The 15,328-nt window shown below is 48.4% G+C and overlaps 1 protein-coding gene across 1 annotated transcript; it reads left to right on the forward strand.

The window, feature by feature from the left end:
* Nucleotides 1–2,637: 2,637 nt before the first annotated feature.
* Nucleotides 2,638–14,889, forward strand: LOC128949590 (ATP-dependent RNA helicase DDX19B). The gene is made up of 12 exons (XM_054294471.1): nt 2,638–2,746; nt 3,684–3,732; nt 4,145–4,198; nt 5,067–5,202; nt 7,005–7,097; nt 8,306–8,408; nt 9,372–9,486; nt 9,643–9,820; nt 10,867–11,104; nt 12,087–12,249; nt 13,501–13,692; nt 14,092–14,889. The coding sequence occupies exons 1-12, from the start codon at nt 2,690–2,692 to the stop codon at nt 14,151–14,153; spliced, it is 1,440 nt and encodes a 479-aa protein (XP_054150446.1). The 5' UTR covers nt 2,638–2,689; the 3' UTR covers nt 14,154–14,889.
* The last annotated feature ends 439 nt before the right edge of the window (nt 14,890–15,328 follow it).

The raw sequence follows: 15,328 nt of genomic DNA on the forward strand, positions 1-15,328 counted from the left end.
TTCCACCATCCAACCTCCACCATTGTGAGCTCTCTCATTCCAGCACAGCCAGAGTCTGCTGGTTTAAATAAATAAGCGTTTATTTAAACAAATCTGAATATTTACCTCATGTTTATATGAATAAATATGTAATTGTATGACAGCAGAGTCCCCAGCAAAATCAAGGACCCTGCATGGAACCCACAGGAAACCCACACCTCCAAGAGCCCATCCTGCTCCAGAGACTGAGGAGAAAAGTCTTTCCTCATGGGCAGAACAGAGAAACACCCACCACAGTCACACTGACAGGCTGCACAGCCCTGAAAATCCCAAGGAATGATTGCAGCCAAGGTCAAGGAGCAGAAAGGAGGTGTTGGAAGGATCTGTCCCCAGCCAATGTTGTCTGATCACAGCTGTCTTCTTCTCAGTACCTCTGTTTTCCCCTCTCTAAAATGGGACTAATCCTGATTAAATGTATTTATGGGAGGTGTGTCAGCAAGAAAACATTAAACTGAAGGCATGAGCCTGTCAGCCTCTGGGATTTCCCACATTCATCTTTATTTTTACCCTAATTAACTAATTAACATCTCAGACTTGCCTTTGGCTGCCTGCTCTGTTGCCATTGAAAATCTCCTTGTGTTCAGCTCCAGTGTTCAGCATCCTCCTGTTGCCATGGAAAAAACTGCCATGATGTCACCTCCACAACCACAGCTCCAAATACAGACCCCAAAGTTCACGTGTGGGGCTGGGGAGGGATCCCCACAGACTGAGGGACATGGGGCCACCACCTCCATGCAGGAAACTGAATTAGATGGAAAAGTATCAGATTATAATATTTGATAATAACAGAGTTTAGTTTTAAGGAAAAAAACAACCATGGTTGGTGTGAAGAGAGCAACAGTGAAGGGTCCAGCCCCACCTGGGATAAGATTTCTCAGCACAGAAAGAAATAACAGCTCAGTTGGAAGTTTTAGGCTGTGGGAACAAATTAAGTGTCTCCATTAAAGGGGAGGGGGAATACTGAGTCAGGGAAATAATCCTTGGTTTGGGAACTTGTGGCTGATGCCTGCAGGCTTGGCCATTTTACTGGTTCTGCTGCCTGGAATAAAAACACAAATTCAGACCATCCTTGAGAGCTGCTCTGTCAAACAAGGCTCAAGGAAGGGAATAGCAGCCCAGCAAGGAAATCCCACAGGCTCTTCCCACATTTCTTTAATTTCTACTTTCCCTTTTACTCCTCTTTATTGCAAGACCTTTAAAGAACAGGTTTGATACCAGGTCTAAGCTGGCTCCTGCCCTACAGCAGGAGACAGGACAGAAATTACTCTTGCAGCTCCTGTCACTTCTAGACCTCCATGACTCATTCTCCTACCTTGTTTTCACCTCCACCCCTGCTCCACAGACGGAGCTGCAGTTCCCTCACAAATGTCACAGTGTCTGCGTGATTCTCCCCCAGCCCTGGCTCCCAAAGGGACTCCATTCCATGGGAAACAGAAGCTGCAGTCTCACACCAGATGGCACGGCAGGGCCTGACCCTCAGACTCAAACCAGACATGGGGCACAGCCCCACCCCACATGGAGGCCCTGACCCACAACCCCAAACCAGACATGGGGCAGAGCCCCACCCTGCATGGAGGGCCTGACCCACAGCCCCAAACCAGACAGGGGAACAATCCCAGCCTGACCCCACATGGAGGCCCTGACCCACAGCCCCAAACCAGACAGGGGAACAGCCCCAGCCCACCCCACATGGAGGTCCTGATCCCCAGGGATGGCCACATCACACAGGGGACTGAGCCCCACATCATGTGAGACACAGGCTGACCCACAGATCATAGCAGGGTCCTGATCTCAGCCCCACAGCATTCAGGGCACCAGGCCCCTGACCACAGTGCCCCTCAACATACAGGGGATATGAGCACCCAGCCCCACACTGCACACGGCTCACAGCCCCACAGGGCACAGAGCTCACAGCCCCACAGGGCACCCAGCCCCACACTGCACAGGGCACACAGCCATACCCTACACAGGGCACACAGCCCCACAGAGCTCACAGGGCTCATAGCCCCACAGGGCTCACAGCTTCACCCTATACAGAGCTCACAGCCCCACACCCCACACAGGGCTCACAGCCCCACAGCACACAGCCATACCCTACAAAGGGCATACAGCCCCACAGAGCTCACAGGACTCACAGCCCCACAAGGCACACGGGGCACACAGGGCTCACAGCCCCACAGGGCTCACAGCCTCACCCCACAGAGCACACAGCCCCACAGGGCTCACAGGGCTCACAGCCTCACCCCACAGAGCACACAGCCCCACAGCGCTCACAGGGCTCACAGCCTCACCCCACAGAGCACACAGCCCCACAGCGCTCACAGGGCTCACAGCCTCACCCCACAGAGCACACAGCCCCACAGCGTCACAGCCCCACTTTGCACACAGGGCTCGCAGCCCCACAGAGCACACAGCTCACAGGGTCACAGCCTCACCCCACCCCGTGTCCACCTCTCCCTACCCCAGACACCCCGCTGTCACTCCCCACCCCCCGTCCCCTCTCCCGCCGCCCCCGGAACGCGCAGTCCCCGGAACGCCGATGCGCGGCCGCGGTTCGCGGGTCCGGGCGGTGCCGGGGCGGTGCCGCGGGCGCGCAGGCGCCGCTCCCGCCCGGCGCCATCGCGGCTGCTGCGGCCACCCCGGGCCGGCCATGGCCACCGACTCGTGGGCCCTGGCCGTGGACGAGCAGGAGGCGGCGGCCGAGTCGGTGAGTGCGCGCCGGGGCCCGCGGGGGCTCGGGATGGTGCGGCCCGGCCCGGTCCAGCGGCGTGGGGTCTCCCGGGCCGCGCGGCCCCCGCCGCCTCCTCACAGAAAGCAGCGATCGAGAAACGCTTTTCGCCCCATTTTCTGCCGTGGGGGCAGGGAGGGCCCGGGGTATCCGATTGTCCCTGGGCTTGGGCTCGGGCTCGTCCTTTATAAGCAAAACCCCCAATTTTTATTTATTTATTTACTTACTTACCATTGTTTTTAAAATTTCTTCGCCTTCATCCATTTTCTGCGTATCCAAAGGGCAGAGACGTCCCTGCGATCCCACTCGCCCTCCATCCAGACACTGCATAGCTTCAGGCACTCACGCTGCCTCAGCTCTCTCTTCCAGCATCCAAAATTTCCTCTTTCTCCCTTTTTTTTTTTTTTTTTTTTAATGAAAAGATGTAACTTTGTACCTCAGAAAAATTGTTTTCTGTTTTTTCTGTGCTTGGGCATAGAACACTAACTGAGGATGTGGGGAAGAGCCTCGGGGTTGCTCCCCCTGCACATTTCAGGTGGTGAAACAAATTCATCCTGGGGCAGCTTGTGCCAGCCAGGACAGGGCATAGATCCTATTTCCATCCTGGAATGATGATTTTTCTCCCATTTTCCATCAGCAGAGCTATTGGGGAGTGGAGGGTACAGGACACAAAACAACCCTTTCCCTGTGTTGTCATTACAGTTTAAAAAATTTGTATTTTTGTTTAAACTCCTGCTTAGAAATAGTTGTATTAAAACTCTTGAAATCAAGTTCCTCTTGTGTCTTCATCCCTTCCAGTTGAGCAGGATTTATGCAATACTTGATAAATCCAAAGATCAGGTTTTCCTGGCTGGGGAATTAGAATATAGGGAGCTATATTTGAATTTCTCTGATTTTGTGTTTTCCTCATTTCTAGTTGAGCACTTTACACCTGAAGGATGAAAAAACCAAACCAGATGCCAATGGTGAGTCCCAGCTGCTCAGATGGGCTTGGAAAGGGGGGAATGTTTCCCTGTGGGGGTTCAGAGCACTGCTGCCAAAGTAAATTCCTGGTAAATCATGAGATTCCAGAAGAGCTGAGATTAAACAGCAACACAGACTAAATATTTTGGTGTCTCAGGGAGCTGGGCGAGCAAAATCCATTGGTGTGGTTGCTTAACTGCACTTGGGGGTGGTGCTTGGGTTTCCTGTGCACAGCAGTGGAGCAGGGCAGTTCTCCTCAGGAAAATGAGCTGTGTGGAGATTTTCAGGATGCTCCAATCAGCTCCTCAGGAAAATGAGCTGTTTGGAGATTTTCAGGATGTTCCAAAGCTCTGGGGTGTGGGCTGCCCTCACGCCCTGAGCTCACCTGCGCCCCCCTCACCTGTTCCCATGCAGGTGCCGTTGTCAAGGCAGATGACAATGTGGAGAAGACGGAGGATGAGGAGAAGGGTAAGTGCCTTCCTGAAAAAAGCTTTGGCAAGAAATTTAATTTGATTTAATTATAATTATATTGATTTAATATATACTTAAAGTAAGTCTGCCTTATGTCTCAGGAGCGCTGATCTTGTATCCTGCCCCAAGGACTTAATTGTAAGACATGTCCTTCCTCATAACACTTTTAAAGGCATTGTGTCCTGTAATAACTTGGGAGACTCCTGGATTAGAGTGGAGAGAAATAAGGGGATAGCAGTGTCCACAAGGCAGGACTGGATACAGGAGCAGTTGGATAACCTGGAGCTGGGATTGCTGTAGCAACCAACGAGTTGTGTTTGTGCAGTGGCTGCTCAGAGGTGGGTAAAGGCTCACGTTCTTTCAGAAGGTGGTTTTAGGAAACAGATTTAGTAGCAAAACCCCAAAGTGCAGCAGTTTAAGCTCATTTGGATCTCTGTTATCCTCAACTCTTGTGATTCAGCTCTGAAATCTTTTAAAGTACCTCATTTATCCTCAAACCTTCCTTAAAAATAAAACCCTGGGAGGTGTCTGCCCACATGTCAGAGTGAGGGTTGAGGAGGCCTTATCCTGTCCCAGGCAGATGCTAAGCTCAAAGAATCTTAATAAGCAGAGATCTGGATGTGTTAAAGTTCCCCTTAGAACAGTGCTCGTTTGATTTGTCTTCCTGGGTATTAAATGGGGGAATCTCTGGGATCTCTCAATGTCTCATCCAGGAGGTTTGGGCTCTTCAAGCCATCACACTCTAATGAAGAATTTCAGTATTTGGAGGGATTTTGTCCCTTTTAAGTGGCTCAGGAGTTCAGTGGGAGCGAGACCAGGAACAGGCTGTGACTGATGGATTGATGTTTTCCACCTCCTTTCCCAGAGGACAGAGCTGCCCAGTCCTTGTTGAACAAGCTGATCCGCAGTAACCTGGTTGACACCACAAATCAGGTGGAGGTGCTGCAGAGGGACCCCACATCACCCCTCTACTCTGTCAAGTCTTTCGAGGAGCTGCGCCTGTAAGTGCCTGCTGGGAGGAGCCAGAGCCTTCTCTGCATGGAGCTGTAAATCCTGGGATCACATATATTAAATAGGCTCCCTTATAACTGGGTTTTTCAGTTTGTCATGGGGAGCCTTATTTGTAACTTCTGAGAGAGAAGTTTTGCTATAACTGCCAGAGCAGATATGAATTTGGAGCCCATCAGGTAGTTGGAACCTCTCCTCATGTCCTGAAAAATTCCCTGGTGGCATAGGAGATACCACTTAAAAGTACATGGGTTTGTGTATCAGGTTAATGCCAACCTGTCATTAATAAGTGAGTGTGTCATTTGTATTATTTAAATGCAAGGAGAGTTGGTTTATCTGGGTGCCTGGTAGGGGTTTCCATCTAAAACAACGGCAGTGAACAGCACAAAGGGAACAGCTTATCTTTTCCAGCAACACTGGATTTATGTACTGGAGACACCAGTATTTTCTGACTTCCTTCCCATTGAAAACCTCTACCAGTGCAGCTTTCAAGGGATGATAACTGTGTTTAGGGCATGTTGATGGATATATGTATTAATATGCTGAAGAGTGCATCCTGTTGGGATTGCTGTGCTTGTGTTGATCTCAGGTTTGTTGCTCTACAAGCTCTGCAGCAAAATGGAGCTGAAGAGCCTTCTCCCCATGAAATGCCAGGATGTTTTGCTTTGTTGGTGTTTGTGGTTGAGTGTCTGCAAAAAGAAGCTGAGGTCCTGCAGTGCCTGTTAGACTAATTCATTCCTGTGTTTCAAAAGGCAAACAATCCCAGGGAGCTAATGACAGGGACAGCCAGCCTAATTGAGTCTTCATTTTGTTATGACTCGGAGTATCCTTGGCAACTGGTGCAGAGTTGGGCTTTGTCTGTCCTTGCTTGGAGCAGCACAAGGTTAGGTTTTCAAAGGGCTTTTGTTCCAGCCATCATTGGAAAGCAATACAGGATTTTTGCAAAATTATGTTGTGCTGAATGGGAAGTTAGTGCAGTGGGAGATGTGGGCAGGAGAGCTGTAACCTGCTTGGAAAGGAGAGCCCTTCTGAGAGCACTCACAGCATCCAGGGAGCTCTTGGGGGTCATCAGCTGAGAATTTCCAGCACCATAACCCGGATTTAGGTTGTTCTGGGGTCTCCTTGTCTACACAAGTGTCTGCTGAGAGTAGAAAGCTCCCTGGAGAGAAAGCAGCAGATGAGAGTTTGCTGGTCAGCAGTGTCACCACACAGTTCTGGGTGTGAGGGCTGGCTTGCAGCCACAGATCACAAGGTGTAGTCACAGCAAACTGAGCTAATTATCAGTCATTTACCTGAGCCAGCATTGCTCAGCTGTAGTACAGGATCCACATAACCTGCTGAAGTCCTTGCAAGGATCTCATGATCCCTTCATCCTGTTCCTCACGCTTTGTCCCGTGTTTGAGTCATCAAGGAGTGATAATTTTGGCACCAAGATTAGGCCTGGCTGAGGAAATGGAACTGGCCTGAAGGGCAGGATTAACACTTTCTGCTCTGTGATTCCTGGATTGTCTGAAAAGCTGCTTTGAACAAGCAGTGCTGGCCTTAGACACAGGCTTTGCCCTGGAGCTGGGACAGGCAGGCCGACTTATTAAATCCAGGGGTTTTTGCAAAGCTCCTTGTCTAGACTTCCTGCTGTCACTTATGGTTCCAGATGCTGACCACAGTTGTTTCACAGGTGGGATTGTAGCAGAGACAGTTGTAAGATGTCTTCTTGAGGGTTTTTCTCACCTTTTTGTACACAAATGAAAACTAAATGGACTTAAATAGGTCATGATATGAAAATTTCTCTTTTCAGGAAACCACAGCTCCTGCAAGGAGTCTATGCCATGGGCTTCAACAGACCATCTAAAATCCAGGAGAATGCCCTGCCCATGATGCTTGCTGAACCGTATGTACACGTTCTTCCTACTCTCTACCAGAATAGAAGGGTTTGAAAGGTTCAGTGTGCTGCTCCTGAATTTTGGGTGGGAGGAGGGTGATTAGAAACTCTCAGGGTATGGAGAAAGGGTTCCCATGTCACAATGTTTTGGTGGTTATTAACTATGTGCCAGCAGCCCTGGATTTGTCCTTTTCCTAGGGCTGGTACTGAGCATGCAGTGCTGTGGAGTTTGGGAGGTCGTTGCCATTTTCCTCATTAGTTTGGGAAGAAATAATACGAAATGGCTCAGAAATCCTGGGTGGGTAGGAGTAGCTGAGGTGCTGATTTTCCTCTCCACAACCCTGAGCTGGAACATGTGAGGTACTGAGACACTGGGGAAGAAGTGTGAAATGGGAAATCACTGAGAGGTAACCACAGCTCTCCTTCCAAATCTCCCTAACTGAGAAACGCTGAAGGAGGGTGTTGGGCTGTGGGAACTCAGCACAACATTCCTGATGTGCAGAGTCACCGAGATAACCCTTGGGGGCTCGGAGGTCCTGGAACGTTGCCAGAAGTGTTTGGTGGCTGGACTTTGATCCTGCACAGGAGACGACACCTGTATGAGGATGAGAGGATCACAAGAGGATAAATGGTGAAGGGATAGATTAATTATAGTGTGAAACACAGGTTTTAGAATCTCGGTACAGGGGGGTTCTAGGGGACAAGATGGAGGAATTAGGGCGTGTCCTGTCCTTCTTCTTCTTGTCATCCATCTTCGATGGTGATGGTGGCACTTTGAGATTGGTTCTTACTGAATGTGCACTTGTCAATAAGGGTGAAAGGTATTGGGGAGAAAAGGTAAATATCTTACACGTAGTTTTGGGTATAAAGATAAGTGACCGCCCCGAGGGCAGTCAGTGTGCTCATGGCTGACGTGCTGTGCGGAACTCTGTCGGGCCAGGAGAAAATATTGTAGATAAGAATGAATAAACAGCACTGAAGAGCGAAAAACCTGAAGACTCCTTTCGTCCTTTGGAGCGCGGGCTGCCCCAAGGCCATCCCGAGCCTTTCCAGGCCATTAGAACAGCCGAGGAACGGGACATTGGGCAGGAGGAAATCCCTGCCCCATGGAGCTTAGCTGGTCAGGTTGGCCGTGGATGCAGAGCAGGGGTAGATGTGACAGGATTCAGGTGCCCCGTGGTGCCTCACGCTCTGAGCTGTGCCTGCTGTGCCCCCAGCCCGCAGAACCTCATCGCGCAGTCGCAGTCCGGGACCGGCAAGACAGCTGCCTTCGTGCTGGCCATGCTCAGCAGGGTTGAGCCCGGGAACAAGTATCCGCAGGTAATCTGGGATGGGGCTGTCTCACCCTGGCCCTGCAGTGCCATCTAGCGAGGAACCTCAGCTGCTGGAGGCCTTCACATGTAAATTCATGGCTCGATGGAGCCGTGGTGTTACTTCTTTAAGCTGCTTAAAGGGGATGGGGGTTTGGGGATTTATCAGTTCAGTGCAAAAGATGTAGATTTTGCTCAAAACTTGTTCCTATCAGTCCTTCATCACCCAGGATGCCATTGCTCTGTGAGTGTGTGAAGGGTGAGATAATACACATGTTATAATTCACACTATCACAATCAGAAGCTAACTATTTCTTAATTACAATACATTATAAGCATTTCTTAGCTTACCAGCTTATATCACAACATACTACAAATACCTTATACTAATACCAAATAACCAAATACCAAATAACTAATAATCTAAAATTACCCCTCATAAGTCTCACTACAATATATCTTTCATAGTTCTGTTTCTCCAAAATATCTATTCTTATTTATAAAACCATTTTTTGAAACTCGTTTCTCATTCCATTTCTCTCTCAACAATGTTTATCCTATTTTATAACATTTTTAAGTAATGTATGTTTACATACAAATGTATACTATGTGAACCTTCTGTCAAACTTTGAGCATTTTCTACAAATCCATTTCCCACATGTGAGGAGTTAAATTTTTCTGTGAGGACTTAAATCAGAGAAATAGTGCAGGGTGAAGGGGGTTGGGTAAGTGGCTTTGGGGTGGAAGAGAAGGTAACTGACAACAGAGCAGAAAATGCCTGGAGAGGGACTTTTAAAATCAGATTTCCTCATAAGATGGTTCAGAAACTGTTCATCCACTTGCATATTTGTCTTGAAGAAAACTTCAAGGATTTTAAACAGCAAGTTTAAAACTTCAAGGATTTTAAAAAGCAAGTGTGATAGTGTTGCCCTGGATGTTGATCACCTCACTCATTATCCTTCTGTTCCTCCAGTGTTTGTGCCTTTCCCCAACATACGAGCTGGCACTTCAAACAGGAAAAGTGATTGAACAGATGGGGAACTTCTACCCAGAGCTGAAACTTGCGTATGCTGTCAGAGGCAACAAACGTGAGTAAGGGGAGACACCACAAACAGGAGTGAGGGAATGATGCTCCTCAGGTGCACCAGGGCAGTCAGGGGGTGAAATGGCTCGGTCAGAGAGGGCTGGAACATTTCCCTGTGTGCAGAGCCCCCCTAGAGCAGCCCTTCCTTCTGTCTCGGCAGTGGAGAGAGGGCAGAAGATTTCGGAGCAGATCGTCATCGGCACGCCCGGCACCGTGCTGGACTGGTGTTCCAAACTGAAATTCATCGATCCCAAGAAGATCAAGGTGTTTGTGTTGGATGAGGCAGATGTGATGATCGCCACCCAGGGCCACCAGGACCAGAGCATCCGCATTCAGAGGTACGGAGGGACAGGGATGGTGGGGCTGCAGTTGGGGCCGGTGTCCTCACCGGTGAAGCAACAAGATTGAAATGGCAGATTAGCTCTAGTCCAGGGGGCTCACAGAGGCACAGTGTCAGGGGATGACAAGCATTTTCATTTCACAGAATAACACAGAATCACTAAATTGGAAGAGACCTTCAAGATCATCGAGTCCAACCCAGCCCCAGCACCTCAACTAAACCCTGACACCAAGTGCCATGTCCAGGTTTTGTTAAACACATCCAGGGATGGTGACTCCACCACCTCCCCAGGCAGAACATTCCAGAACTTTATCTCCCTTTCCATATAAAACTTTTTTCCTAATATTCAACCTGTATTTCCCCACAGCTTAAGGCTGTGTCTTCTTAAGGTTAGTTGTCCTTAACCTTAAGGTGTCTTCTTAAGGTCCTTGATGCAGCTTAAGGTTCTGTCGGTGCTGCCTGGAGAAAGAGACCAACCCCACCTGAGCACAGGCACCTTTCAGGGAGCTGTAGAGAGTGATAAGGTCTCCTTATCCTGAGTCTCCTTTTCTCCAGGCTGAGCACCCCCAGCTCCCTCAGTTGTTCCTCAGGGGTTTGTGTTCCAAGTCCCCCTCCAGCCTCGTTGCCTCCTCTGGATGTGTCTCAAAGTCCTTCCCAAACTGAGGGCCCAGAACTGGACACAGTGCTCAAGGTGTGCCCTCACCAGTGACAAGTACAGGGGCAGAATGAGCTCCCTGCTCCTGCTGGCCACACTATTCCTGATGCAGCCCAGGATGCCATTGGCCTTCTTGGCCACCTTACAGAATAAAAATCCTGTCCCTGGAGCAGGGTTTATTCCTCTTTAAGAAGGTATGTCTGGATGCCTGTGGTCCATGAGGGAGTGTTCATGGGTGGGTAAGATTGGTTTTAGTCTTTCCAGCCAATGAAATAACTGAAATAACTGGTTCCAGCATTGTGGTTTTCCTTTGCCTGTAGCATTCCATCAGGATATCAGGAGATGACCATGTTGTGTGGGAACCCTCCCTATTTCTCTCTCTCTTTCAGAATGCTCCCCAGGGACTGCCAGATGCTCCTGTTTTCAGCCACTTTTGAGGATTCTGTGTGGAAGTTTGCTCAAAAAGTTGTTCCTGACCCAAACATTATCAAACTGAAGCGTGAGGAGGAGACCCTGGACACCATCAAGCAGTACTATGTGCTGTGCAATAACAGGGATGAGAAGTTCCGGGCTCTCTGTAACATCTACGGGGCCATCACCATCGCCCAGGCCATGATCTTCTGCCATGTGAGTGCTTCCAGGGAGTGTTAGTCCTAGTGACCCCTCAGAGTCTGCAAGTGCTAAAACCAAGCCAGACACAGTTTCCAGAAAGGAGCTGAGAACAAAATTGCCCTTTTTGGCTTCTCTGGCTCCATCTTTGAGGGAAATCCTGAAAGCCACATTAATACTGGCTGGTTTGATTTCCTGGGTTTGTCCATCCAGGAGACAAGACTGGATTTTTTTATTCCTCAGTGGTCATTGTTAGCTCTTAAATCCTCTGAAGCAAAGATCAGAGTAATGCACATTATTCCAAAACTCTGAACTGAAAAGAAGAAAAAAGTGGGGTTGGAAAATGGATGAAAATAGGCCATAATGAGGGGTTGGGAAGTCTTTTGCTTCTCCAGCTGATACAGAGCTGTTCCTGCATTTCCCTCAAGTAATTGAGGATACACCTCTGGGATCTCACTGTGAATCATACTGAGACTTGGTTTTCTTTTTCTGGAAGGTGCCATAATAATTTTTAGGGAAAAATCAGTGCTGACAGCACCAAACAGCCAGGCAAAGTGAGCTCAGACAGGATGAAAGTGTTTGGAATCTGCTGCAGCAGTTTGCTTTTAGGCTGTCTCAAGACATAATTGGAGCTCAGAAAACTGTTTAATTCAAGGCTGTGCAGAGCTCTGTGGGATTTCACAACTACATTCAGGTCTGACCCTGCCATTTTCCAAGCTGAGTAGTTGTGGTTTTGTGACAAGTTTCATGAGTTTTCAGTGTACACATGTAGCGTCCGTCTCCAGCAGAGTGAAATCCAAGGAGCAGAGCACAAAGAAAACCTGTCTTATTAATCAGGGGCTCCTGTGGTGGCTGAGGTGTATTATCCTCATTCTTACGCAGTTTGTAAGGGACACAAAACCTGAGCAGCCACGGAGCTTCCAGTGGGCCCCCAGGGAGGTTCATTGGCTTTCCCAGCATTAGAACCCTGTCCAACGGTGGGGCTGGCTGTGTGTTGCAGACTCGGAAGACGGCGGGGTGGCTGGCGGCCGAGCTGTCCCGGGAGGGCCACCAGGTGGCGCTGCTCAGCGGGGAGATGATGGTGGAGCAGAGAGCGGCCGTCATCGAGCGCTTCCGCGAGGGCAAGGAGAAGGTGCTGGTGACCACAAACGTCTGTGCCAGAGGTAGGATGTGGAGGAATGGGGACAGGTGATGCTCCAGGGTTTTAGCTTTCATGTTTTTCATGTATTTGTGACTCTGCAGTTCTTTAGTGTGTAACTCCAAACCCCACACGCAGTGCCAGCTGCTGTTCTCCCGTTTGGGGCAGACACAGCAATTTCTCTCCAGGCCTGGCACTCAAGGACACCTCACTGCCTCAGGATTTCATATATTCATTTAATATATTCTTTATAATTTGCATTTACAATTTGTAATATAACCCTGCAGTTCTTTAGTGTGTAACTCCAAACCCTACACACAGTGACAGCTGCTGTTCTCCCATTTGGGGCAGATACAGCAATTCCTCTCCAGGCCTGGCACTCAAGGACACCTCACTGCCTCAGGCTCCAAGAAATTAAACAAAAGGAAGCTGGGGAGAGCAAACTTGGGGTAAATTATTTCATTACCTGAAGCTGTAATTGGAGGATTAACCCCCAATATGCAGATGAACCAAATTTATAAAAGTGAAAACTCGTGGTCCATTTTTGAGTGTGGCCCCTGGGGGGCTTTGTCTGCCCAAAATGTACCTGAAGGCCCTTCAATAAATATACCCACTTTTTATTCCCTTTATTTTGTCTGGCCTCTGTTTTTAGGTGGCCTGAAAAGGCATCCCAGGGAGGGCTGCAAGCAGCACTTCATAAGATAACACATATCCCTGGCCAGCTCACAGGAGGAAATCACATCCTCAGGTGTTCCAGTTGGGAGAAATTGGTGTCCTTACACTGTGTGCCTGTGGGCAAACACAGGATTGCTTGTTGGCTTCCTGCTGCTTGAGATGGAAAAGTCCATCCTGTGAGAGTCTGGCACCAAGCCTGCCTTGTGCTGCTGACATTCAGGGTTTGCAGTGAACCTGTGCCCAAGTAGGGAAAACTGAAAACCAGTGAAATCCAGTTCACTACTCCAGTAGGAATTTGTGGTGTAATTTGACATCCTAGAACAGTTAAGACAGGATTGTACTTGGAAAAAAACAAGTGATCTTTAGAGCTTTGCAGGGAAGGAGAGAGTTTCTGAAATACTTGAGTGCTGGTAGAATTTCCAGAATATTTCAGTGCCTTTGGCTGTTTCAGAGGGACTCTCTGCCCTAACAGCTCAATAGCTTTTATTTCCACCCCATGAGGGTACTGTGGCAAAGCTCCATTTCAGAGTGTGAAGAGGCTGTTCCTGCTGCAAAAAAGATTTAAGTGAAGTTGTGTAACCCGATGCTCTCTTTTTGTCAGGGATTGATGTAGAGCAGGTGTCTGTTGTTATCAATTTTGACCTGCCTGTGGATAAGGATGGCAATCCAGACAACGAGACCTACCTGCACCGCATCGGCCGCACCGGCCGCTTCGGCAAGCGAGGGCTGGCCATTAACATGGTGGACAGCAAGCACAGCATGAACATCCTCAACAGAATCCAGGAACATTTCAGTACGTACCCTCAGCCTTTCTCCTTTCTCTAAGCTGTTGAATCGCTGCAGAATTGGACTTGTTGGGTGCTGAGCAGGTCTCAGGGTGTTTGTTGAGCCTTAAACGGGTGGCAGAGGAGCACAGCGGGAGTGTTTGGTGTAGCATCACTTGGGATTGTGAGCTGCTGCCTGGGACAGGAGCAGAATAAATCAGGCTGTGTTTGCTGTCTGCATGGATAGTCCTTGAAGTGGATGTTCTGGAGTACCCAAAAGGGCTTTGATAAAAGGAAACAGTTTTAATTTGTATTTTTAAAACCTGACTGAACATTCACTGATAAACCAGAACTCAGGTCCAGCTAAGAGCAGCGTTCCCTTCTCTGCTCAGTGTTAAGAAATCTGCCCTATTTCTCTTCTTTCCCAGACAAAAAGATAAACAAATTGGATACTGATGACTTGGATGAAATTGAGAAGATAAATAACTGAAATAGCTGCTGGAACTGGTGTGTGCCCTGCTGTGGAAGCTCTCCCACTACAATTGGATCAATGTTTGGATTGGCACAGCCTCTCGGCTCGTCCCGAAAAGGACTCTTCAAGATATGAGTACACAAAAATTACCTCATGTTCAAAATTGCAGTTGGACTTCAAATTGTGCAACTATGGGGAGGAAGAGGAAATGTTTACAGAAGCTTTTAACATTTCTTAGTTTAGCCTTAAAATGGGATGATCTTTGGAATTCTGAGAAATACACTTGCCAAAAGAGAGGCAATAGGGAATACCTAAAATTTTAAAAGGAAAAAAATATTATCTTTAATTGGGATAATGTGCAGCATTAACCTGGTCAGTTTAAATCCAACAGCTGAATATATAACGGACACAAGGAAAGGGAAAAAAATTTAAAAAAAAGAAAACCTAAAAACCCCAAACGAGGCAACTGGTTTTTGGCTAAATACTTAACTTGTACAAACTAGGATGTCACTCCCCTGAGCTCTTTAAGACTCATTTCTGGCTTTCTGATGGATTTGCCCTGCTTTTCCTTCCATAAATTGTCCTGAGGAAGTCTCCAGTAGCTCCTACTCGCAAACACAGGTGCAGTGTGGCTTTGCTGGGCAGCATTTTCTTTTCCTTTGTCCAGGATTTGTTGGGATGGCCGCTCTCCGTGCCGTGGGTGGTGGTGACACTACACAAGCTCATCCCAAGTGTTTAACCTGGCTGTGGTGTGGGAGGGGCAGTATGAAGGGAACTGTACTAATGGATTGCCTGATTAAATTCACCTCTGTGAATGAAATTCACCATCTGATGAAATGCACCATGCTGTGAAGCTCAGCATGGGTAATGTACAGAGCTGTTGGGCTTCACCCATCTGATACAGGATTACAAGAACCAACAAATCATGATAGCCTGGATTGACCAAAAAAATGTACCCTTAGTACACCAAATTTACCTGTTGCAGTAGGTTTCAGTACCAGAGTTTTGAGTCAAATTGCTCAGCCAAATTGCAGGTGGGAAGTGCTCCATAGTACAAAATAGGTTGTTGGTCCCTGCCCCGGGGTGTTCCATGGAGAAGGAAGGATTCACAGCTCCTGGAGAAGGAAGGATGACGCCTCCTGTGTGTTGGAACCACTCTTGTGCACACAGCTGGACACTGTGGGCTGTCCCCC

This window comes from Melozone crissalis, unplaced genomic scaffold (assembly GCF_028551555.1).
Source record: "Melozone crissalis strain CALT ecotype California unplaced genomic scaffold, PUWL_Pcris_2 ptg000251l_1, whole genome shotgun sequence".
Classification (NCBI taxonomy): Eukaryota; Metazoa; Chordata; class Aves; order Passeriformes; family Passerellidae; genus Melozone; species Melozone crissalis.

Excerpts from the sequence above, each read along its gene's own strand:
- LOC128949590 (XM_054294471.1), top strand. The coding sequence starts at position 2,690 with ATGGCCACCGACTCGTGGGCCCTGGCCGTGGACGAGCAGGAGGCGGCG. Across the intron at positions 9,487-9,642 it reads TGCTGTCAGAGGCAACAAAC|TGGAGAGAGGGCAGAAGATT; the intron begins GTGAGTAAGGGG and ends CTGTCTCGGCAG. Across the intron at positions 11,105-12,086 it reads AGGCCATGATCTTCTGCCAT|ACTCGGAAGACGGCGGGGTG; the intron begins GTGAGTGCTTCC and ends TGTGTGTTGCAG.